The sequence below is a fragment of the Myodes glareolus genome, chromosome 4, assembly GCF_982192425.1.
Source record: "Myodes glareolus chromosome 4, mMyoGla1.1, whole genome shotgun sequence".
NCBI classification, from domain to species: Eukaryota; Metazoa; Chordata; class Mammalia; order Rodentia; family Cricetidae; genus Myodes; species Myodes glareolus.
Window position 1 is genome coordinate 22,293,914 of NC_142029.1, and position 24,935 is coordinate 22,318,848.

General features: G+C 40.2%; 1 protein-coding gene across 3 annotated transcripts in view; it reads right to left on the reverse strand.

The window, feature by feature from the left end:
• The window catches only part of Iqch (IQ motif containing H), a 198,180-nt gene that overhangs the window by 68,827 nt on the left and 104,418 nt on the right, over nucleotides 1-24,935 (reverse strand). For all 3 annotated transcript variants that reach the window (XM_048424152.3, XM_048424148.3, XM_085689214.2), the window contains 3 exons: nucleotides 24,473-24,648; nucleotides 16,829-17,101; nucleotides 11,934-12,125 (listed from right to left, as the gene is read on the reverse strand). In XM_048424152.3, coding sequence (XP_048280109.3) covers nucleotides 11,934-12,125; nucleotides 16,829-17,101; nucleotides 24,473-24,648 — 641 coding nt within the window. The remainder of the gene's footprint in view (nucleotides 1-11,933; nucleotides 12,126-16,828; nucleotides 17,102-24,472; nucleotides 24,649-24,935) is intronic.

Below are 24,935 nucleotides of genomic sequence, written 5' to 3' on the forward strand. Positions count from 1 at the left end.
GGCTCTTTTTGCAAGGGGAAAATATGGATAGGAAACAGTGAAGGAGCAGATGAAAGCCCTGCAACTTGATTTAGAAACATTGTCTCTATTTGGCTTGAGGACCAGGTGCCAGATCTTCAGCAGAACGCTAGAAAAGACTAAGTTACAGAATAGAAGAGGTGAATCTCTCAATAGACTTCCTCCTTACTTTCAAGGAACCACCTGAAGGATCGGCTACTTTAGAACCACAAATTCTCCTGGGTGGATGTCACAGGATTCCCTGCCTCTAAGGACTTCAGAAAGATAAATGAGGTGACATATATGGAGTGTCACCTCAGCTGCAACATGTGTGAGGGTCAATAATTAACTTACAAGGCTTCTGGACACAGTGTCAGGTGCCACTACTACTTCTGCTTACAAAGTGAGTCATTCTGCCACAATGCCTAGCATTCTCACTGTGAACAAAACCACAACAAGGAGGTAGATTTCTAAAAGAAAAATCTGCCTCAAGAGTCTGGAGGATGCAGACTTCGTGTCCCATCAGCTGAAGGCACCGACAGGGCGGCATTCAGTGGAGATTCTGGAGCACTCAGAAGCAGCTTGGGGGGCCATGATTAGCTCTCTAAAGACATAGTGAAGAAAAATGGGGTCCGAAGGGATAATATTAACTATCTAATTTATTTCTAGTGGGATGTTTAAGTCTTAAACTAATACCTTAGTACCTCTGGCCTTCGTGCCAATGAAGAGAGACTTGTTCCCTCACCTCTATAAAATAACTGATGATAAAATATATGATATGATAATATATATGATATGATAATGATAATAAGTGATGATAACGTGGGCCTTGCAGCTCACATATTCAAGTAAGGGAGGGTGTGCATGACAGGTCTATTTGTGTCTGTTTATCATATGCCTGCCTGTCTTTCTATCATAAGCCAGGAACAGAAGTACATTTTTACAAACTTAGGATGTGGAATTAAGTTCTGTCTAGTGAATAATGACAAGTAATGGGTGATCAAATCACTCTTCCAGAGGTCCTGCCATCTGCACTGCACAGGTCGTTAGAGCCAGTGACTCCGGATATTGGCTAGAAGATAATATTCCTTGTGAATCATAAGTGGTAGAAAATTATGCTTTACTTTTTGAAAAATGTCAGGTTCCAGGTTTTGCTCTCATCATGACTGGACTGGCTCTAGGAATGCACTCACTGTTGGCTTCTGGAGCTCATCCCGAGGGGCATTTCCTGCTCTTCAACCCATGTTCGTCACTGCATAGACTCGGTCATTTGTTGTTGAGCACCCAGCATTATCTCTGAGTTCATCAATAATCATAATGACTTGGAAAGTTTTAAGGCATCTTCAGAAAGGATATGGTTTCTTTTGTCTTGACTGATACTTAAACTAGAGACTCTTTTCTATTAAGCCTAGACCTTGCTTCGTGGCATTCTTTATTTTTCTGTGAAGGAAATGCAAATTTGAAGGAAGAGATATGTTGACTGAGGGGAATGTAGGGTATCTTCGGAGAAGCCACCAGCATACTCACCATACTGTCCTCGAGCCGAAAGATACTTCCAACTCTACAGAGATAGTTTTCCCACCCAAGAAAATTTCTAGTGGTGTGTGTGTGTGTGTGTGTGTGTGTGTGTGTGTGTGTGTGTGTATGTAGGATGAAGGAGGAAGAAAGAAGAGTGCAAATTAGAATACTCTCTCAATCCTACCTAAACTCATATTTCATTTTTGCAGCTTTTTGACTGAACTATCAGTAGCACATAACATAACTTCTTCATTAAACTCCAATATCTGATATCAAATATTGTGTGATGGTGTTCAAAAGAAAATAATAGAAACATTTCTTAATCTTTTGGTTAATACGGAATATAAGGAAATGCAGACCTGCCTAGATGGTTCTGCTTTATGGGTCTTTCTGGTAACCCTGAAAGGAGGACTGGACCTGACAGACAAGGACTGTCAGTAGGATTGTCAGTTTGAAGGACGACTTAGGACAAATGCCTACAGTAACAGAAGAGCACACAGCGAGGCTGCAGGAGCTCTCCAGCCTCGGAGCCCTAGGTAAGGACTTCTACACTCTTTCCCTGTTCAGGCAGAGAAGTGTGGTGCAGTGGGAACTGTGCTGGGACGGGAGTCATCTGGCGGCACAGAGGTGGCAGAAGCAGCATTCCGCTGTGAAGGTGAGAGTAGAAGGCTGCTCAGCCTACATTTACCACCTTACAGCCACTACCTACAAATATTATCTTTATTTCTGGTGTCATACAGCTAAGAAGTAGCAAAACTTGGGCTTAAACCCAGTTGCGACCAGTGTGCCATAGTAGAGTGGGATCTGTGCCTGTAACTGCCTTCAGTGGCAGTAGATCAACTACAGGTGCAGTGGTAAATATGGAAAATGGTAGGATAGATATCTTCTGTTGGCTACCCGGCATTTATGTCCCCTCCTTCAGGTTAAGTTCCTTTAAGGAACTGCTCTTCCCTGTTCTTTGCTATGGAAGACCGATTGAGGGGAATTCCACTGTCACCTCCAAAGAAATGTAGCCTTGTCCTTGCACAATGGCTAGTTCAGTACAGAGATGCAACCCAGTGGGGCCAGTCACTTGCTAGAAAATGCTTACTGGGGCCTCTGGAAAGAGTGTGTGATCTGAGTTCCTACCAGGTGAGATGCTCTCTCTTTCTATTGCCTGGACCAAGAAAAAAATTCTGGAAGCTCGCCTTAGAAGGGAACCAGCCTTATGCATAGTTCAAAGGCAAGACAGAAAACTGTGGAGCCAGTTGGATTTCCAGATAATCAAGGCCAGTTTCTCTTTATTTGGAAATCCATTTGAGTTGAGGTTCTGTTACTTGAAGTTTAAACATTTTAAATGGATGCAAAAGAAAAAAAATATGGGTGGACCAAAGCATGAGACCACAATCCACAATGGTAGTTTTAAGCCAGTGGATGCTCTGCTAACCACATGGTGCTGACTTTTATTCTGCAGTAAGTAGTGAGGTTTGCACTCATTCCTTTCCACTACAACCATTAGGAACAGTCCCTCTTTAGGGTGCAAAAATATGTTGAAAGGATGAAGAAAAAAATGAAAATGTCTCCAGCAAGTCAGAAGCTACTCTCCGTACTTACTTAAAGTTTAAGGACAGCTTTAATACTCCATGTTTAATTGTTAATGGAGAATTTAAAAATCAAAAATGCCAAGTTTGCCTTCGATGAGATGGAAAATTATGCTGCAGTAGAAGGTAACATAATGTAAAACAACCAGCATTACCAAAGCACACAAATGTTTTTGGTATGTAAAATTGCTTTGTAAAATATTTGCTCCATCTGCTAAAAGCAGCAAAGACAATTTTCCCTTGATAGCTAATGGCCCATTTCGGGTGTGTGGCAAGTGATTCGCTGCAGTGGCGGCTCTCATTAAGCAGAATGTTGAAAACACGGTATATAATTCCATACTTATGTAGCATTATCCACTCACTGCTTCTTGAGGAGTCTGTCCCTCATTATCTAGGCCTCCACCTTGCACCAACATGCAGGCCTAGCAGTCGATTTGACTGGAGAAGCATTTTGTCCAACTGAGGCACATATGTTGCTTCCATTCTGAAGCTCAGCACAACTGTTTCACTGCCACCACAAACGCTGGAGAAGTTCATTCCCTCTCCACTTTCCAGCATGCAGACTGCTGCTTCCCTTTCCCCTCACCACAGGGAGCCATGCTTTGTTTGTTTGTTTGTTTGTTTGTTTCTAGGTTCATCCTGTCGCATTGCATGCTGGGGGTTTCAGTAGGTAAAGATTAAGTGTTTCTAGAAATTCTTAATTGAATTTTGCACATACACAAAAGGAGGAAAAAATTCTCCCTCCCCTGACAAAACTGCCATTATAAAAGCCTGATATACGCTGCCCTTTTCCTGGTGTATCTGTGATTTCTGTCTTTAAAAGAGTGTTTATATTACACCCCAGATTACTTCAACAGCTGCTAAAGGGATGATTAGAAATAAATACAGTAATCCAGGGTGGTTTAAAAAGAGAAGAATATGTTCATGCTTGGGGAATGATACTGAAGAGTACTTACCGGAGCAAATGACTGGCGATAGACAGATTCTTACCATTGAAAGTAATTTTCACGGAAATTATACTGAACTGTAAGAATGACAATCAGTAAATACATATGACTGTTTTAAATGTTATACAATATTTTAAAATGAAAACCATGTCATGTTTAAATCAACCATAAGTAGAATTAGCCATAACTGTTACTTCTGGAAACAGGTTTCCTTCTATCAACATAGAGAAATGAAGCTGTGGACACTGATGAAAACTCTTCAATTGTAGACTGACGACAAAAGGAAATACACATGTCCTTTGGATTTTATTCTCCTTACTTTCTTTTTGTTTTGTTTTGTTTTTCTGTATAGCCCTGTCTGTCCTGGTATTCTCTTTGTAGACCAGACTTTGATTCTCATTCAAGTATGGGAAAAGACTGAGTTCCAGAAGTGAAACTGAGAGATTACCAGGAGACTTTTGTATTTAATCCTATACAAAAGGATTGGACTAACAACATCGTTTCTTAATCAAGAGAAGAGCTGGACCTTTTTAGATATTTCCACACATCCGCTCTAAGGAGACAGGAAGATGGAACAGCACTGCAAACGGATTGTTCTCCTTCCACAGACTTTGCGCAGGATGAGACCAGTGAATCCCACAGTAGGGGTCTGTCTTGAGTCTGGCTCAGTCACAGAAAGTCCTAGACTTCTCAAGGGCATCCCTGACTCACCAAGGGGCACCGAGGACAGATGACCAGAAGCACATGGCATTCAGAGAGCAAAAGCTCACTTTGAATCTGTTCCAAAGCCTGAGCCTGCTCTGTGGTTTTCACCAGAGCAGACAATTCCAAAAAGACTCCAGAGGGACCTTCCTGGATGTGAGAACCCTAACCAATTTTCCTTCTTCTCATCTTCTGCTTTATTCCTTCCTTCCACGCTGTTATTGTGGAAAACTGGCAGTTAAATTCAATTGATTCAAATTTTTCTGGATCCATATGGCCGCCAACCCTGGAGCTGAAGCGGCGGCAGTGCCTCGCCACTGTTTTCAAGCATTTGCCTCTCCTCCAGTCCCCAGATGGTGGGAGTAACATTTAAACCTCCTTTTCTCTGCCTTGTACAATAGACCTTGGCACCATTTCAACTGTTTACTCCGGTAATTAACAGCTCTGATACCACAACAATTACAACTCCTCCACTCTCCACAATAATGCTATGAATTAGTGAGAGCTAATGGCTGGAAGGTAGAGTGTTTCCAGACTGTGAGATCTGTGCATTTTTAGAATAAAATAAAAGGTACAAACAGCACGCTTGCAGTAGACAATGATTACCTAGTAATTAGTTTACACAAAGCTTCCTATTTAATGGCAAAACGCTGTAATTAACGTGTGACAGAAAATCAAAGGGTACTTTGTAAGCATATGAAAAATTAACACTGCAGGCCCATAGCTTTATGTACTGATTAGAAGCATATTAAATCAATAGGACACACAAGCCAACAGCTTGTATAGCTGATTATTATAGGTCCTCAGAAGGGGTACCCTGGCTTTCATTTAACTGGGGAGGCAATTTTCCTTCTCCTGTCATCATCCTCAGGCACAGAGAAGTACCTCAGACTCAACCCTGGCAGCTCCATGAAAATAACCATTGAACTGGAAGAAAACGTTCTAAGTCATTCTCAGAGCTAAGAAAAAAATATGTAAATGATTAAGACTTTCCAATGATCATGGTGACGTGCTGCTACACTAATTAGAAAATATGCCAACTGGAACCAGAAAATAGAGCATCCAGACTCAGTGTTTTGGTCAGAATAATCTCTTCTTTATCAAGCCTCTTTATTCAACATGGAGAAAGCTCTAATATACACATTGTTTTCTACTTTCAAATGGAAAGAGGCCAGACTGCTATCAAGGGCTATTCTTTTAAAGTCATTCACTGGGAAAATCATAGCATAGGGACAATTGGATCAACTGTTCTGAATTTTTTGATAGTATCTTGTATAATGATAATTGAAGCATGCTACAGTATTCTTTAAGGCTACAAAAGCCTTCTAAAGAACCTTCTTCTCAATTGCCAAAGAACAACTGATTTGTATTTACTAACTCGGTATTGCTTGTATTTTCTTATATAAGAAATTTAATTAATATCCATAATAAAAAGCAACAATGTCTTAAACTTTCATATGCTAAGAATATTGCTAGCATTTTACAGGATTCATTTAATTCTCATCACCGCCCCATGAGACAGGTGGAACTGTTATGTTTCCAGATAAAGAAATGGCAGCTTAGAGAGCCTGGTGATTTAGTTGTGGCTTATTCTCTCTTAAGCTCTAAGGGAGGCAGAGCAATGGGACCTTGTGAAGCCAACTACCCCTCAGTTACCCTGAGTGTTCACTCAGTAGCTAACTTCTCAGCCTCAGATTGACCCATTTAAACTCTTTTTCTGCTTAAAAATGTTTACCATGTAAACCTGAATTATGCCTAAAAAAATAAGTAAAAACATAACCAAAATTTTTGGTGGCTTATGCAAAAAAAGAAATTGCTCGTCATGTTTTTAATGCTGCATCTGGTTGTGAAGGCAGGCTATTCGACACTTTTTGATAATGTGTAGGCAGACTCAAATGACTATGACAATGTATTAAATTGAGAAAGGTACCAAAGTGTATATCCCCATGACGGGGCAAATGGTAACATATAAAATGCTCTTTTGTCAACTGTGCACATTAACAGGTATGCATGTGTTGAGGCAGCTGGGTTTTCTAGGGGCTCCTGATTAGGCCCCTCCCTTCTGCAGCTGAGCTATGCATACTGACAGCTTTCCTCACCTCCACCTGCCTTCTGAAAAGGGACGTACTCCAGAGTAGTGACTGTGGTCTGGGGCCATCTGTGCTTTGAGAAAGTCTGTGGAGAGCAGAAAGTCTGCCAGAGAAGCAGGGCATGACATGGGCCACAAAGCCAGACCTAAGGTGAGGGGCGCTTCTCCAGGAAGTTCAGAAAGTCTCTTTAGGTGCACTCAGCTCCTTGTTCTGCGCGCTCTGCTAGTAGTTTGGGCAGCCATTAACCCCTTCTTACAAATGCAGCATATACAACAGAAGCCGAAGCTCTCCTGCTTCATACAGCATTCTACTCATGGGCTTTCTCCTAGAAAACAATAACACAGTTTTTGTTTTGTTTTGTTTTTGCTTTTGGCACACACTAAAAGTAAAAACAAAGCTTTTCTCTGGTTCACAATTTAAAACAAAACAAAACAAAATCAGAGAAGAGTTTAAGTTTTCAGACAGGTGAATGATTTAGCATATTAGAATTAATCAATAAAATAGAGTAACATGCAGCTGTTAATTGTGATGAATATGAATAAGCAGGGTAAATGGCTAAGATCCTATGTCTGATTAGCATATTTACAATTATTGTGGCAATGAGAGATGATACACATTTGAGAATTAATTCAGGAAAATGATGGCAATGGGAAACGTGATTTTACACTTATTTGGTTAGACATATTTTTAATATTCTTATATTTTAATGTTACATTATATTTTAACTTTACTAGATATTTGTGGTGACAAGTCAATGGCTTTTTGAGCTCACCTAATAAAGCCAGACCATGTTCTACATGAGGCACTTAGGTCAGCTGTCTGCAAATGGCTCTCATTACTGCTTCCAAGGAAGGCTTCACAGAAGCCGTGGGAGTTGCTCTGAGCGCATCATGGTGGGCAGGTCTCCTCTGTAATGGTTTGCTCCCTAACTTATTAGTTCTCTAAGAAGATGGAATAATAATTATGGTTTAGTCTGCCTTCCAAGTTTGGATACCCTGGATTAGGATCTTTCCCTTCAGGTGATGCTGAAATTAATACCAAATGTCTTAACACAGTAAAGTGTTAACAAAGTAAAACAAAGGAGTGTACAAAGAAAGGTTAAGGAAAAATACTTCACATCCTCTCCAGCATAGGTTATCATTGGTGTTTTTGATTTTAGCTATTCTGACAGGTGTAAGATGGTATCTCAAAGTTGTTTTGATTTGCATTTCCCTGATTGCTAAGGAGGTTGAGCATGACCTTAAGTGTCTTTTGGCCATTTGAAGTTCTTCTGTTGAGAATTCTCTGTTCAGTTCAGTACCCCATTTTTTTAATTGGGTTAATTAGAGTTTTAGTGTCATATCACCATAGAACCTTCATCTGGCGATGGATGGAGATAGAGACAGAGACCCACATTGGAGCACTGGACTTAGCTCCCTAGGTCCAAATGAGGAGCAGAAGGAGGGAGAACGTGAGCAAGGAAGTCAGGATCACGAGGGGTGCATCCAACCACTGAGACAGTGGGACTGATCTAATGGGAGCTCACCAAGGCCAGCTGGACTGGGAGTGATGGAGCATGTGATCAAAATGGACACTCTGAACGTGGCTGGCAATGAAGACTGACTGAGAAGCCAAGGACAATGGCACTGGGTTTTTATTCTACTGCATGGACTTTGTGGGAGCCTGGTTTGTTTGAATGCTCACCTTTATTGACCTGGATGGAGGGGGGAGGACCTTGGACTTCCCACAGAGCAGGGAATCCTACTGCTCTTAAGACTAGAGAGGGAGAGGGAGGTGGGGAGGGGGAGGGAAAAGGGAGGCGGGGAAGAAGTGGAAATTTTTAATAAATAAATAAATAAATAAAAAGAAAAAATACAACTGTTCTTGCTGGCTAGAGAGATAGCTGAGCAGTTAAGAGCACTTGCTACACTTGCAGAGGACCAGAGATCGGTTCTCAACATCCACAAGATAGCTCTATCTGTAACTCCAGGTTCAGGGTGTCATCTTCTGGCTTCCACAGGCACCAGGCACACACACAGTACACAGGCATATATGCAGGTCAAACACTCATACACATAAAATTAAAAAATTAAATCTTTAAAAAACACGTTGTTCCTACAAACAGCCAAATAACAATGTGTAATAGTACTATCCAAGAGCCAGCCAGTTCAGTTTCCTTTCTCCCATTAAGTGGTAAAGTAGCAATGCCAAGATCCATATCCCAGACTCTCCAGGACAGCAGAGGTTCAATGAAGGGAGGCACAGAGAAAGCTGAGAGGAATCCAGTTTCACTCTTTACCCAGAGGAGCTGCTCCACAGAAAGCTGCTCTCTGAGTACCATCACCAGTGACATCATTGTCACCACAGGGCACCAGAATTGAGAGAGGGAAGATTTGCCCATCAACAAACTAGAAGACAGTCACAAGAAAGACTGGTAGCACAGAAAGCAGAGCTGGGCTTCACAGCCTGTGGCAGGGGAATGGGTCAGGAGGCTTCTCTCCCGCAAGTGTGCCTTTGTTTAGTCTGCCTTCCTACTAACTGAAACAAATACCCTGACTCAGAGGCAAGGAATCTGCATTTTTGTGCAAGTGGATTCAGAGACCTTTGCAAGCACTGTGTACTTCACAACTGAGTTTAGGGGGATCCAGTGGGTGGAGTAAGGAGAGCAGGTGCCATTAGCCAATAGGATGAAAGACAGAGCCTTGTTACCGGCCTACAAGAAAATATGAAAATTCATGTTTTGTTTCCATTGTGGCCTTTCTGCTTTTCCAGAGGTTCCTACAGCTTGATACTGAATTTTCAAAGGTGACTATGGCTTTTTAGCATCTGGTGACTCCTGTGACTTTGTTTCAAGTCTTGGCTGCAACCAGCCAAAGCTCATGTCAAAATTAGAGTGGACAAAGAGGTGATCTGTGTTATATATTAATGCCTACACCGGATACTGTCTACCTCTAAGACTACAGAGTGGCTCCCACCCCGTACACTGCACTGCTTTCATCTGTCGCCATGACATACCAATAAAGAAATCACAGCATCGTGTCACAAACTGCTATGCAAATGATGCTATTTGTAAGTATTAACATAATTTAGTGCTTACAGTCATATCCTCATTTCTAGTAATTCTCCCAGAATGCAGTATTTCTCTGGACTCTTAGCCTGCAGGATAGTCTTTCATCAAGAAGCTGAAATTTTTAATAACCTGCCAGCATATGTTTTGTATGTGCCCGGCTAGGCTTGATAACACAACATCTTCATTATCAAAAGGAACAGGTCTACAGACTGTAATAGGACATTAAAACACGCCTGTGCTCATAACATAACGCTTTGATGTCTAGATGTGCACTGTTACAATGGTCTTCTGGAACAAAGGTGGATTCCAGCCCTAACTTCTCAGCAGATACCCGCAGCTCACCTCCACCCTGAGGAGGGCTCCCCTTTGCAGGCATAAGCTGTCCTTAGTCCCTGAGCGAGGGAAGGGAGCTCATGGGGGCTTATCTTCATTTTCAGCTTTGGCTTCTCATACATCATAGCTAAGCATGAAGCCTGCATTATAACAGGATTTCTGAATAATTATTTTTCCCTGTTTAAGATTTTTTTTAATGATTTAAATAGACCATTAATTATTTAAGAATTTCAAATTTAATAACATTAACAACAGTGCCAAATGTATTTGGTAACAATTTAAAATGGCATAGTTTAAAATAATTGAAATTAAATAATCTACAGTGAGGTTTCTAACCACAATTCAGCCAACTGTCAGTATTGTAAATATTTTTAAAACTCAAAGTCAAACATTTCAAATTTATCATAGTCTAATATCAGGGGATTTCTTTTAAAATGATTGGTTTGAAATGCTGAGGCCAGCAAACACTGTACACACTGGTATTTCGAGTCTTTAAAATAAAAGTGCTAGCCTTTTTCATGGTTTAAACTCGACAGCTTTGCTTCAAGAAGATAAAATCCAGTTCAAAGAGAACATAAGAGAAACCTCTATTGGCCTCAAAATTAAATACATTTTCTTTGCTTTATTTTTTTTCTAGAAGAGTAATTCACTTTAGTATCCTTTAAATAATATGTAAAGAGCTAGCCATGACAGGTACTGCATTTAGTCCGTTCACTGTTGGAGGGGGAAGAAAGCCCGGAATAGATCATGGGGAGAACCGACCCATTTGTCAAAGGGAACTCTCCCTCCTGACTGTTCTCTAGACTTATTCATCATTTCACTTGCCCAGGAATAATGTGGCTCCCACCAGTGTGCCCTGCCTTTCCATCACTTGCGACTTGATTCATAGACTTCTGTAGTGGGATGCGCAAAACAGATGCAAATCACTGCAAGACCCACCGCTTTGCATGCTGGGAGGAAAGGGACTATATAAGGAGTTTGCCTGCCAATTTTCTTTTTTCTAGTAGGTCAGGTAAAACAGGGTGGTATGGTAAAGAGAAGCTGGGTATAAGGATAAAATGGAAAAGTGTTTAGAGATCAGGTTAAACAGTAATCCGTGGGAACACACTGAGGTTGTATAATTCATTTCAACAACATATGTGGAAAGGTTTACACACCTCCACTCCTAGCCCAAGATCCTCAGCCTACTACTCAGCTATTGCTGCAAGTTTTCTTCTGGGGCCTCTCAGCCTCTCACAGGAACTTGTAGTTAGACAGATTTCAGAGTATCTATCTTCAGGAACATGGCTTCTAACAGAATGCTGTTTTACATTAGCTTACAGGGACCTCCATTTGCTAGTAGAATTTCTCATTAAACACACACATGCACACGTATACACACACACACACACACACACACACACATACACACATGGCTAGTTCAATCACAACAGTTGGCAGAAGCACAGGCTCTGCCCAAGGCAGATGCTAAGATTTCCAGTGCTACTTGAATATGGCTTTTTAGTCATTTCTTAGGTATCATAAACAGTTCAAAGGTGTGAAAAAATGTTTTGGGCCCCCAAATGGACAGTTAAGTGACCCAGTACGTCCATTCATGTTGTACGTGAGGACGAAGGCCCAGGAAAGGCTCTGCGATAGATGACAGTTGAGTCTGGGAGAAAGGGTCGCATGTCCTAACTGTCCACAGCCGTGGCGCAAGTCACCACTGAACACTCACTTGTGCCCACTTCTTCTTCCAGTCTTCATGGCCGTATCTGTCACTCTCCTTTAGCGCCCACTTGTAGCACTTTAGGTGGGAAGGGATGTCACAAAATGCTGTCCCGTTTCCTCCAAATTCCATGTTCATTTTAAAGACCCAGCGTCGGATTTGCAGGTGATCAGTCACCAATTGGCTCAACTGTTCTAGCATCTGTGGGCAAAGGTACAGAGCAGCAATAAAGCATGTTTCCTCTCTGCCATGGCAGCTCGGCTGTGCTGCTGAGTGTGTCTTTACATAGTCTGTTCATTAGGCGCCCTCGACTCACTAGACAAATCTCAAGAAGTTTGAAGTGATGTGTGATATAAAGAAATCACTAGCCAATGGGATAAAGGTCATGTTTAAAATGCATTTGTATTTGTGAGAAATTGAAAGACTATTATTATGTGGACTAATGAGGAAGAAAAGAAGAGAACCTTCAGACATCTGTAATTGAACCCGAGAACTGTCACTTTTCTTTCTCAGCAACTTGGGTGTTTAGTTACTGATTCTTCAAATGATTTTTTAATAATGTCAAGACTATAAAATTAGAGTCCTGAAAACTTGGTTGAGCTTTTAAATACTATAACCTAAAATAAATAAGTGCTGTAATGTCTAAAACATTTTTCCTCATCAACATACACTTGTTTGGCCCGTTGGCCAAGCTGCTTATATTGTGACATAGCGAATGTGTACAGAGACAGAGATAACCGAGATAAAAACACGTGCAGATCACAATGGCGAGCGTGCACCTGGGAGGACTAGGAAGCAAAGGTGATCAGGGTACATTATGTGAAACTCCCAAGTAATCAAGAAAATAGTACGTTGGAAAAAAAGATTCCATTTTTAGGATTTAAAAAGGAATAAAAACCTACAACTTAAAACAACAACAACAAAAACCACTTGTAGAAACAGTCTTCCTGGAATGTCAGGTGCCTGGCATTTGATATGAAACAATAAATACTTTCAACAACTGGGCTTAAATAGATGAAAAATTAAGGAATAGAAATCCATACTTTAATTCCAAAATGATAATTAAAAAACAATAATAACTAACATTATAGAGCACTCAGTAGGAACTGGCCTTGTCGCATACATCTTTAATACATAAGTAGAAGCTGACTAATTTAAGTGACTTGTCCATGATCATACAGCACTGAGTGGCAGAGCAAGGCTTCTCTTAGATTGCTCTGACTCCAAACCCTACACTCATTCCCTTCTCATGCGGCTGTGTATCCAAGCCTGCAGACAGCGGGAGAAGGAGGAAGTGTAGAAAGAGGCCAGAGGAGGAGTCAGAGAAACAACTTACTTCCAAGTCAGTAAGTCATTTGTGTTGCATTTGAATCAGACAAAAGTCTTTGTAGCAAGACTACTAATTCTATGTAAGAACATTCTATCATAGCTTTGAGGAACACAAGCTCACTAGATCACAACATGACGTTGTTGTCTGTACTTCCCAGAAAGCAGCAGAACAACACTAATCACTGTCTCCTGTACCTACCATGCTATTCTTGACTGTGAAACCCATACTGGACAGTAATATTCTTATTCTCTATTGTCTTAGTTAGGGTTATTATTGCTGTGACGAAGCACCATGACCAAAACAACTTGGGGAGGAGAGGATTTATTCTGCTTACACTTCCACTTCACTATCCATAATTGAAGGAAGTCAGGACAAGACTCCAACAGGGCAGGAACCTGGAGGCAGAAGATGATGCAGAGGCCAAGGAGGGGTGTTGCTTACTAGCTTGTTCCTTATTGTTTTCTCAATCTGATTTCTTACAGAACCCAGGACTACCAGCATGGGGTAGCTCCACCCACAATGGGCTGGGTACTCCCATATCAATCACTAATTAAGAAAATGCCTAACAGGGTTGATTACAGCTCAATCTTATGGAGGCATTTTCTCAATTGAGTTTCCTCCTCTCAGATGACTATAGTTTGTGTCAAGCTGACATAAAATTATGCATCTATTCTTTTAACTACCAAATGGACTTAAAAAAAAAAACTAAAACATTTGCAAGCACTGAAAACTAATGGTTTTGCTGAGGTTAGGAACTGCAAAGTTAGAACGGCTTTGTTTAAAGGCACAATGTTGTCCTGAATTGTGTCTATTTAGCAAATGATTTAGGGGATGCTACATGACATGGCAGTGTAGAAGAGACACCGAAATAGCCACACTTGGGGTTTCCAGAAAGCTCATGCAACTATGGCTTATTCAAGAAAGGTAAAAATGAAATTGTCTCAGCTCTCTGATTATCAATAGTATTTATTGATAATTTAGATGTTTAAATGATAAGTGCTCTGGTCTACATACCATATGGCTAATGAGCACAGCCAAAGGAGGAGGTTCCTACTGTGTCTTCCAAGGTTGCATTCCTTCTTTCTCCAGTTAGCTATGTTCTATATTGAATTATATTTTTGCTGTGATCTGTGTGTACTGTGTATAAGTTATAGACGAAGAAGTGCTGTTTAGTCTCTTAATATTGGCTAAAAATTATTTTGCTAGTTTAAGGAAAGATGTTTCAGCATAGCCTTTAAAAATTGTGTATTTGGATATACTGTATACTTGGAGGCTTCCAATACTAACAGAATTAGTATGTGTTTCCTCCAAATCCTATTATTTGTTGCATCTGAGAGTCCTGTAAATGGGTGCCTGTGGCAGGATCCCCACAGTAATGAAAACGATCAATAGTATTGTAAAGACTACACCGCTGGAAGAATTATGTGCTATCTTTAAGTGAAAATTGAACAGTGCTTTAAAAAAGCATTGCCATTTTTGATTATTTAACCAAAGCTGTCAATATTTCATACAGAGCACATGCCAGAAAGGGACTTACATGGTTATTTTATGGATCAAAACAGGAAATGCTCACTGTGCTTGTGCTAGATTAAAAAACTCAGTCATAAACCACATGACTTTATGCTACTTCCAAACATTTATCATTTTTTGTGTTTTTAAAAAATGTAATATAATTTTAGTTGTGATTCATTTTATATTGGTGAAGAGCAGAACCAGAAAAATTACTACTGTAAAAATCCAACTAAGACCCAAGAATACTTGTTAACCTAAGTTAAAATAATCACAGCTTTCACCCACTCTAAATTTGCAATGCACATCGATAAAAAGTCAGGATTGATTCATCACCATCTGCAGAGTCAAAATACTGATACACTCGGATTGATTAGGTAGAGCCATTACTATCGGGAAAAGTCTCAATGGGGTGCTTTAGTTCTTGCTGACCTCAGATGTCTTCCAAACAAGTATAGAACTCAGATACAACTTGACTTACTGCTATGCCATTGATACATACTCTATGTCAAATAACATCCCTCAAATCTGAAGGCCTATGAGAAGGGTTTTAGTCCTACTTCTAAATACTAGAACTAGACAGAGTTTGTACAGTATTAAATGTGTCCATACCTTTAACTACAATTAATATATAAAGTTCTAAAACACTTCAGAGCATAGATTGCCTGTGTTATTATCAATGAAGATGGAACTAAGACTCAATACACACATTACACCTGCATTTTAAAGACATGAAGATTGTTTAGTGTAGTATGTGCATTCAGTTGTATCATTTAAAAATCTATTTCTCCCATATTAAGTCTGTCAGCCAAAACATTCTATTAGGAAGCAAAATTAAGCAATCTACCTAGGTACCTTCAAATTCCAGTGGAAGTTAATGACAGTGGAAGTCTCTCCACTAAAATCTCCTCAACTAAAATCCCAGGCTGTGTTTCTGCTGTAAGCCAGTTGTTGGCCAGGAACTCTCTATAGCAAGACAAACACTTCAAGGAAGCTTGATGAATTCATAGTGTCTTTAAAATAGGCTTTCTAAAGTATGATTTTCTCAAAGGCTTCATTTTGTTCTTAGTGGCTTTTCTGTGAGAAGCATCCTGACCAAGCAACTGAAGTCAAGAGAGATCCCCAAATCTGACCCTTATATTTGCTACCTCAACGTTTATGGCTCCTTAACTTTCCAAGAAAAAGGGAAAGGAGATAATTTGTGATTGGCACAAGGAACCGGTCAAGAGAAATTCAGAAATAGAGGTTAGGAAATGTTAACAGCCAGCAGTTTGTCTTTTGATTTTCTTTATTATGTAAACAGATGGCATTTAAATGGGAGAATACTTGCTAGAGTCAACTCAGAAGGAAACCATTTCTAGAGGCTAAGGGAATACAGGGCCACAGACTGGGTCCAAGGGGAAATGGGAAGTAATTTTATTCTTGAGGCCATTTCACTTCCTGTTTCTGGGCTAGGTTCTCTTCAGAGCCATTCCTGAGGAGCCAAAGCATTTATGAGAGTCAAGGATGCATTCAGTACTCTGCAGTCTTGCCAAGCACTCTCCAAAGCTTTCAAACCCACTTCTTTGCCAAAGCAGACTCTTGTGTTTTCAGGGTCCTGTTAAATGACTGAATGGCAAATGTGATGATGAACTAATAGATATTAAAGCATTAAATACTGATAGATTAGTCCTGATTATTAATTTTAGCAGCACTTAGTAACTTAATCCAAAAGGTTAACATTTTGAAAATTGTAGTAATTTCTATAATAAGGCCTCTAGGCCTGGTAGTTCAGACATGTAATCAAAGATTCTTGGGAATCATAAGTTTAAGACAAGCATGGGTGAAACTTTGTCTCAAAAGTGAAAAGAGAGATGAGGATAAAACCTCATGGTACTTACCAACCATGTGAAAAACTCTGGGTTCAGCTCACAGGACGAGAAACAAACATGAAGGTATAATGTAGCCCTCTTCAGAGCAACTCAAGCATTTACACAGTCTTCTTGGGCAGGACTGGAACCAGATTACCTGAAGTTGTACAATGTCAAGGTGATAGAAGATATTTGAGCAGAGCCGCCCTACATACCTGCTGGTAAGTGTAGATGTCATATATTCCAGGAGGCATTGGCACATTGGCACTGTCAAAGATCCGTTTGCTTCCAGACTTGGCACTGTAAAGGTGAACCAGCTCAGGCTCTGAGCCCAGGATGGGTACATTCAGCATGTCAGCCACAGCTAAATCATCTCTGTGGAGGAGCCCGCCCACGATGTAGGCCTCTTTTCCTTGGATGAGATTTTTGATTCTTTTGATTGCTTTGGGACTGTACATCAGGTGAGTGGCCAGGCACATGTGATGCTTCTGGAGGAAAATCAAATCACCCCTCTTAAAAGGCGTCTTTTTCAAGCCCCTACCCCAATTTGTAATGTTGTACATACTAAATACATTATTAATAGCAGGCTGGGTTATGACCTATCCTGTTGTTTAGCGGTTTAAATTGATAAAAGCTGCTGGGGTGAGGTTCCATAACCGCTCACATCTTTAGTGTGTTGGAAATAGGCTCACTGGGAATAGAACTAATTACCACACATCTGTATTTATTTGATCCACGTGGAATTATCCTTCTGTCAGAAGGAAAAGAGGCTAGAGGCCTTTGGATAATAGTGATTCATCTCCACAACACTTCTGGCATGGTTTAACACTAAAGCGTCTGGAAAATCAATACAAAAAAATGAAGGAAAAAGCCCCATAGTGTTCTCTTCTATATAGACCCTGTATAGACTCCTAATATGGCAATGCTTTCAATATTTCCAAAGGAAAAATGCATTTTATTTGATCCCCTCCACAAACCTCCCCCCAGATCCTTTTTTGAGAACATATGCTTTACAGTGATTACCAGAGTTCCTGCCAACACTTTGGAAAGCATTCAGGAACAGAAAATATTTGAAAATTACAGCAAGATTCAAATTCCTTTTCCAATTCAAACTTTTAAAAAATCCTAATTTGACTAGGTGGACCTGGCTCTGCAATGCCTGTGATGGTCTCGTTCAATTCAACAAGGAATTCTATTCATATCTAGCAGGGTAGAAAGGAGCCAGATGGTCAGCACACACCAAGCCTCATACACCATGTTTCAGCTTTCAAGGAGTGGGAACAGCACCTACAAAACATACTCATTCTCTCTCTCCTTTCTCTCTCTCTCTTCCGTCTCTTTCTTCTCCTTTTCACCCTTCCTTCCCTCTCCTCTCCTCTCTCTCTCTTCTCTCTTTCCACCTATTTTAATTATATTAAAGTTAATTATTTTTTAGAAGCTTCCATTTCCTCATCTGTAAGATGAGTGTAACAGTACCAGCCGTAGGGATGCTGTGAGGACTGAATGAGATAATGCACTGTGAAGTACTTGTGATAGTATGTGGGACATGGTAAGCATTTAATAAATGTCAGAATAATTATCATGAAAAGAAGTGGGGGATGAAGTGGGGGATGAAGTGCATTTCGAGGCATGGGAGGATTTTATAAGGTGAAGATGGGCATGGAAAAGCCATTGACTAAGGATGGGATATTAGAACCTTAGACTAAGCCTACTGTTATACAGCTACACCGAGTTTACATTCTGTTAAAGAGATGAAGGCATGGAACCCAAGAAAGTGCTGGGAGTTGGTAGTCAAGTACTTCTGGCTTTGAATCCAGTTCTATTACTTATATGTATATATATGAACTCGTATATAACATAGATTCCATGAGCCCATTTCTTTATGTGTCAAACTAGAGTTAAAAAAAAAAAGACCTATATGCTGGAGTTGCTCCAAGACTGAAATAAGATCATGAACATGCATAACATTGGTCCAATAATCCATAAATAATAGTAATTATTTTTATAGGGAAAATCTTCTTTTAAAAATAAAACCATTAGAGCCAGGCATGGTAGCACACGCCTTTAATCTCAGCACTCAGCAGGGAGGCAGAGGTAGGTGGAGCTCTTTGAGTTTGAGACTACAAAGAGAGTTCGAGGTCAGCCTGGGCTGTTACACAAAGAAACCTTGTCTTGAAAAACCAAGAAAGAAAGGAAGAAAGGGGGGGAGGGGGAGGGAGGGAGGGACGGAGGAAGGAAGGAAGGAAGGAAGGAAGGGGAACCATTAAAATGTCATGTAAATAAAATAGTGCAAAGGTACTGGATGCTTGAAGAATTCAAGGGGTTTTAGAAGGTAGCACCTTGTACAATTTTAAGGAAAATTTATCTAAACACCAAAAATGTGAAGAAATGTGAATGACCGTGTTTAAGAATATCCAATCCACCTGTTCATAAATGGTTGCAGGGTATAACTTGGAAGTGTGCAAGCAAGGAAGAGATTTGAACTAGGAAAGATCCTATCTCTCAGCCTTAAATGGATCTGCAATATGCTGGGTGATTTAGAACAGGATGGCTTAAAGTTTTTCCTGCTTGTCACCCCTATTCCCATGAGAATTTTTTTATATAACTCTAAGTATTTATAAAATAGTTATACAAATCAAAGTTTTAGTCATAATAAATCACAAATTTGTTTTAAAACAATTCTTTGGTATATGTATAATTTTACCACTTACTAAAGATGAAAGCAAATTCATATGCTAATAAGATTATATGCTTGTTCATTTTTATAGAATAATTAAGTCCTTGCTGAATATTGATACTGTAGGGCATAGAACATTGTCAATATTTTCTCAGAGTTGATCAGTATTTTTATTTTATAGTTATCAATGTTGAAAATGCTACTTTGCATAAATACATAACACAAAATGACAAAAGTGTGTTTAGGGACATTTTAGAAATTACTGGAAATTATGTTCTAATCTCAAGCCAAAATTAATTGAACAGTTTTAAAAACTATAACGCAGTCAGAAACTCAACAGCATTTTAAATATATTTTTATTTATGTATATGGGTGTATGGCCACATGAGCTTATGTGCACCATGTTTGTTGATGCAGGGACCCATGGAAAGCAGAAGAGTACATGAGAGCCCTCCAGCTGAAGTTACAGATGGTTATGAGCAACCTAACCCAGGTCCTCTGGAAGAGCACTAAGTGCTCTTAACAGTTAAGCCATCTTTCCAGCCCCTCAAACAGCAAGTTTTAAAAATCAAACAGTCTAACAGAATGTAATGCAAAGACACAAATTTGATACTTACTTGCTGGGGAATGATGGTAGAAAAATATCAAATGTCTGATTTCTGTAATTAAACCATACTCCTATAAAAGCAGAAAAGTATGTATGTACAGTGTTTATTAGGTTTTGTTGACTTAACACAAGCTAGAGTCGTCTGGGAAGAGGAACCTCAGTTGAGAAAATGTCCCCATTAGATTGACCTGCAAGTGAGCCTAAGAAGCATTTTATTGATGGAAGACTGATGTGAGAGGGCCCATATTGCTGTTCTTGCAGGGGACCTGGTTTAGGTTTCCAGAAATCACATGGTGGCGCACAACTGCCTCGCTACCCCTGGGTAGGTGGTCCTGAGTTGTATAAAAAACAAACAAACAAAACAAACAAACAAACAAACAAAAACGAGTTGAGCAAGTCATTGAAAGCAAGCCATTAACCAGCAATCCTCTATGGTCTTTGTTTCAAATTCCTCTCTTCAGGTTCCTGCTTTCAGTTTCTGCACTGACTTTCATTCGTGATAAACTATAAACTCTAAGATGAAATAAACCCTCTCCTCTCCAAGTTGCTTGTGGACATGGTGTTCATCATAGCAATAGGAACCCTAAGACATGAAGTAAAAACACTACAATTCATAATACGCCATAGTCTCCAGCTGAGCAGAGGGGTTTTAGGCAGTGTTAGTTAGCACTGTTTGGGGCTGGAGGATGGCTAAGTGGTTAAGAACACTTGCTGCTCTTGCAGAGGTCTTGGGTTAGGTTCCCAGCAATCACATGGTGGCTCACAAGTGCCCGAAACTCTAGTTTCAGTGGGTCTGATGCCCTCTTCTGGCTTCAGTGGACGTCAGGAAGAGATGTGGTGCAGAGACATACATGCAGGCAAAACATTCATACACATAAATAAAAACGACATTTCCGTTGACATTTATTTTCCATGAAGGCATGTACAGTACAGAGTGTCATGATCAGAACTGAGGCTACAGGGCATTTGTGTCAATTGACATAAAAAGTGTCACCAAAAATACATTGAATTCATTAGGATTTGATTTTGAGTTAGCTATTGGTCATAGAACATTTAGAAACATTTTCAAAGCCTTCACATTCACTTTGCAGCCCAGAGTTAATAAGCTGGGACATAGAACACTCTGCCTTTCTGAAACTCAGCTCCTTCTATTCAAGTGAAAGGTTGGATAGGAAGTCTCTAAGTCTTTCCATCTCTGAAAGACTTCCTAAGTAAAACCAGAGCATGTAACATGTACGGAGCTTCTGCTGGGATGATGAAAGTTCTGAGATCTTAGGCGGTAGTTACGTTTGTATACTAGGAATGCACTGAACACTACTGAACTGTCCCCTTAAAAGAGAAACGGTTTTATCTTGTACACAGTTTAGTACAGTAAGAAAGGGAGAAACCCAGAGCTCCTCTGAGAAAAATCAGATAATTTACCATTGGGCCACTCCTTAAGCCTCTTAGATCTGTACAATAGGACTTTTCTAACATAATTAAAATTCACCTTCCACATGCACTTCTGAGAGCACATTTTAGGAAAGCTGCTGTTCCATTAGACAACCGCTAATGCCGGCACTTGGGAGATGTGTTCAGCCGTGGCTGGTGATCACCTATCTTCCTGTTCACTTAATTGCTTTCCTTTTGCCACAGACTACTTCAGTGTGGAAATGTGAAACAAATAAAGCACACCCAGAACTGCTGACTTGAGTTACAATAGGGAGTTTGATGTTAGATGAAGCAGCACAGAGCTGGATCTGGAAAGAGAGCTCAGTGGGTAAGAGCTGCTTTTCCGGACTACTCAATACTCAAGTTCAGTTCCCAGCACCCACACCAGGTGGCTCACAACAACTCTAGCTCTGAGGGATCCAACAACCTCTTCTGGTCTCAGTAAGCGCCTACACATGCATACATACACAATTAAAATAAACCTTTAAGACAGAAGTTTGAAGTTTTTGTCACACCATATTTGATCCATACAACAGTCCTTGCTATGGAAATGAATGATTTGCCCCATATTACAGAGCTCTGACCATGAGGCAAGTAGAGGATTTGAATCCAGTTAGCACAGTTGCCATGCTACAGTGACCATACTTTGCTCATCGTACAAAGTGAGACGTGAAGGTTTGTGGGTTTATGAACTGTGAAGATGGAAAAGCAGATACTTTAGTCAAATTCAAGATCTGAGTACCTGTCCAGCCAGGGTACAGTTCTGTCTCCTCTAGATATATGTATCTCTGTCAACAAGTATTCTCTCTAGCTCCATGTCTTTCTGGGCATGCCTGAATCTTCAGGCATGATGATACCATAGTATTATCTTCAGTAGGTGTTTATTAAAGATTCAAATGTGAGTAAGGATGGCAGAGGACACGCTGTTGACCTCAGGTCTTGTGAGATCATTTAGAGAAAATTAGCATCCTCAGTTCCAGATAGCAAAAAACCATGGATGACAAAGATCTAGAATGTTCCCAATGTCCTTCCTTATGGCTATGTTCATTTTTACCACCACTTATTTCTTATTTTTGACCCAAGACAAAGATAGTTATTTAGAATGTCCTAATAAACATTAAAATGCTCCAAAATAGACATGATGCCTTTTATACAAGCACACTTACCATGACAAATTCTAGTTTTACATAGTAACTTGGAGAGATTCACAAACAGATTTTTGGCACGCTTTAAAAAATCTCCTCAAAGCCATCCATTTGGATGAAAATCAGCACTGACAATCTCTCAGACCCATTAAAAAGAAATAAAGCAATAGCTAAACAGAAACAGAACTGATTTGAAAGCGAGAGTTTAATTTTTGTGTTTTAAAAAGTTGATTGCCTATGAGTGATTAATCACTCAAATAATTTGAATTTAAGCTCCAAGCAGCAATATTGAGTACTTCAAACCTTACCTACCTGTTTCTGCTCACCATGATGCAAACCTGCACTGGCCTGAGCTCAGGCTGTCAAGGGTGCCAGCTGCCTGGCTCTAGCCTGGAAGCGGGAAAGGGCACTGCCAGGGCAACCTTTTCAGAGATGAGGACTATGAACTTGGAGAGGACTTTGGAATTACCCAATCCATCACCCCCTTTCACAGCTGAAGAGCAGAGGACAAGGAAGCTAAGGAGGCTTGCCCAAGGCCACTGGGCCTTCCACAAACAAAACATCATTCCCATGTGTAGTAGTGACCTAGACAGATTTTGGTTCACAGTCTGGCCCTACCAGGGACATTGAACTAGAAAATGAATTTTGGTTTCTGCAGCAATAAAAGAAAAGCAATGATTTCTGTGTTGCTGTACTGTATGAGGCTCAAATGAGAAAATGCATGCTAAGAATCTGATAAGTGTCACTTTCCCTACTGTCCTTATCCTTGACCATGCCTCTTCAGTGTCTACAAGCATTTCAGATATGTGCACACTCTCTACTAGCAGCTGGACGGTGTTAGCTTGAGTTTCTGGCTCTGAGAATATCAACACTTTAACTAAACAAAAACGGGTTTTGGTGTTGTTCTTCTTTGCTTCCTAACATCTACATCAGCTGTGCCATTGAGGGCATGGGATCATACATTTGATGGAGGGTATGAAAGACCCCGAGAGTATAAGTAAGTTGTGATCGTTGGTACTTGTCCTCTCCTTCCACAGCCACATGTGCCAATGAAGCAGACCTGAGCAAACGCTATCAGGAGTACTGAGGTGTCCTCTGATGAGAATTGGTCTGATGGACAGAGTAAATGCTGAAGGTGCTTCACTGAGCATATACAAAAGCCAAAAAATGCTCCAAGCACTCCTCCCTGCAGCTTGGGTGGGTTTACTCTTTCTCAGTTTAACCCCTTCCCTGCCACTACTTTCTCTGATGATATGTAGAGAGCTGACAATGGTGTTCCTCATCTGTAAATGGAGAGTGCTATCTATCAACAAATGCAGAGTCTTTCTTTTTTAAAACAAACTTCAAAATTGGATAGCCCATTAGATAATAAAATGTGTGGGGGGGATTAGATGCTGTTTAAAATGTAGAGAAGCCCCTTTCAAGTCGTTTGTTGTACTGCCTTGGACTAGAACTCTGCCCTCACGATTCTTGTGCAGATGTGAGTTCATTCTACCCACTAAAAATCAGTATGTTCAGATGTGAACCTTGTTCATACAGAACCATGTGATGTGGAACATCCGTTTCTAGAGAAATGAAAGTATGAAAGTTACAAGGAATAATATCTATGTGAAAGTCAGAAATTGAGGCCCTGGTTCAGTTTCTCTTCCTGAATCGTTTTATGCCTGCATAGGTCTGGCCAGCCTTTCACTGTCCCAGTAAACTCCACGTAAATTAAGAAAAAGGGTGATGAATGTTGTAAATCTACCTATTTGATTGCACCTCCCCATATCTGCAATTAGGCTTCAGCCACAGAGAAACTGGGCAGGGGCAGCTCAGCTAAGTCTGAAAGTTAAACTGTGGTATTTATTTCCTACAGTCCAACTAGTAGTCTAATCAGCAAAGCTGTTAAACTTGCAATAATATTTCACTGATGTGTACCAGAGCGTTGCAAGTTATAAAATTTCCAATTTAATTTTACTGCATCCCTGAAGCCATAGTAATTAGAAGACAAACTCACAGTGAAGATGTTCACAGCTTCAGGGGTGATAATTCTGAACCTGTTCTGTAGGTCACTCCTATCCTCGCAGAACCCTGATTTGATAGCTGCTTGTAGATTCAGGAGCTTTTTGTAGTACAGCCTTAACTCATCACTCATAGGATGGGAGCAGATGTAGATGACAGTGACGTTGGCATCTAGGAAATAATGGCCACAATGTTAATTACTGATATAAAGGTAAATGACATGATGAACTCTGGCATCCAGCTGCTGTTACAGTAGTTTAAAACAAAGAGCATATCCAAAAGCCAGACCAGAGTTCATTTAGATTGGCTCTGCATGTGTCTCAGCAATCTAAAGCAGCCCTTCTGTGCTTAATCATTTCTCTAAAAAAGAGAAGATACCATCAACAAAATACAGAAGACTGTGAGGGAACATGGAATAAACTTTCAGATAACGCACAGGGATCTAATTAAGCCATTTC